The 1,522-nt window shown below is 46.5% G+C and overlaps 1 protein-coding gene across 1 annotated transcript; it reads right to left on the reverse strand.

Annotated features, from left to right (window-relative positions):
- On the reverse strand, nucleotides 1-1,513 carry V1514DRAFT_339951 (uncharacterized protein; the record flags this gene model as incomplete). The annotated part of the gene is made up of 4 exons (XM_066929004.1): nucleotides 1-612; nucleotides 670-1,107; nucleotides 1,161-1,403; nucleotides 1,463-1,513. The coding sequence occupies 4 exons, from the start codon at nucleotides 1,511-1,513 to the stop codon at nucleotides 448-450; spliced, it is 897 nt and encodes a 298-aa protein (XP_066780467.1). The 3' UTR covers nucleotides 1-447.
- Nucleotides 1,514-1,522: the final 9 nt, after the last annotated feature.

Raw genomic sequence — 1,522 nt, forward strand, 5'->3', positions numbered from 1 at the left:
CAGCAACGCCACCACCAGTCACCGATGCCACCATCTCTTTAAAAAAAGCTTGGTTGGCAATTTCAAAAGCCGCCACATCATTACCAATTTTAACCTTCAAGTGCCAGGTCAGATTGGTAATGTACCGATCAAAAGCAAATCCAAGATCGGCATCGTTCAATGGAGATATAAGTCCGTAAAGACATATATCATCCATTACTTTGTCAGCAATCCAACCCGGCAGTTTAACAAGCCTTGGACGCACCCGACAAACTAGATTATCACCACTTATCTGTCGGTGGTCACGCCTCTCAGGTGAAGGTGAAGGTGAGGGTGAGGGTGAGGGTGACCGTGATGATGACAACGACGGTGGTGACGGCATGCTATATCTAGTGCCCTTAAACCATTGTTGTTTAGGTAAATTCTAGACAAACATTAGCTGGCGGCATAAAAACCAAGATTCTCAACCTAAAATACCAGTTTTGCGCAAGATTCTTCTTCTTCTTCAGCTTCAGCACCAGAGCTCGAAAGATCAGCAGCAATGACTGGGGGGAGGTCAAATCTGACTGATTTTCGGTTGCTCTTTGGTGTTGACGACGGTTGCTGTTCATCATCCTGTAGTCGTCCGTATTGCTAAATCTGTTAGTTGATGACATTACTTTATAAGAACGTTGATTCAGGGTTACGTACTAATTTCGCTGTCGCGCAGGGCGTGGCACCATTTTCTGCGCCATGAAGCCCCAGATCCTGCCCCTCGTGTGTACAAGGAGTCACACTACTTTGAGTGTGATGATCTGGGGCTGGCAAGGAGTCAAGTTTGACCCCAGCCTGGTGTTTCTGCAACACCTTCACCCGCTGCCCCTCGTGTAGGCAAGGTATCACACTAGTGTCAGTGTGATCGGCAGCGAGTGTCGGAGAGTCATTTCTGACATACTCCGATTGTTGTTGTTGTTGTTGTTGGTGGTGGTGGTGGTGGTGCTCTTGTCGGCGACTTTCAACATCCCAGTCGTCCCAAAGCGACTGATGAAGTGCCATCAGGTCTTTCGCCAAGCAAGTCTGTTCTTTCAAGACTTGCTTCAGACTCAAAACCCTGGGCATGAAAGTCGCCGATAGTGAGGGTGCGATTTTCTGATTCAACAAGTTAGCCGAAGCAACCACTATTGTTAAGGAAAATCACTTACAAGTTTTTGAATTTTGTTGCATGAATGCGACAACCCGTCGAACTCAACGGTTGTGCCAGTTGCCGGCCGAGATTGCTTCTGCTTCTGGACATCTTCCAAATCCAGACGAAACTGTTCAACCTCGGCACCTAACAGCAACTTTGCACACTCGAGGAATTCCACGAGTTGCGCAAGTTCACACAACTCGAGACTTATCTCATCGGGTTTGCCCGACGACGAATAAGTCTCGTCTGCTGCTTCTTTCTAGAGCAAGGAGTTAGTCACAATCATGAATCAAGTTATAAAAGTCAACAACTACTTACCAACCGAAAGAAAGAAACTTTCATTTTGGTTGACACAAACGTCATAAACATGGTAATCTA

This window comes from Lipomyces japonicus, assembly GCF_038497905.1.
Source record: "Lipomyces japonicus strain CBS 7319 unplaced genomic scaffold V1514scaffold_159, whole genome shotgun sequence".
NCBI classification, from domain to species: Eukaryota; Fungi; Ascomycota; class Lipomycetes; order Lipomycetales; family Lipomycetaceae; genus Lipomyces; species Lipomyces japonicus.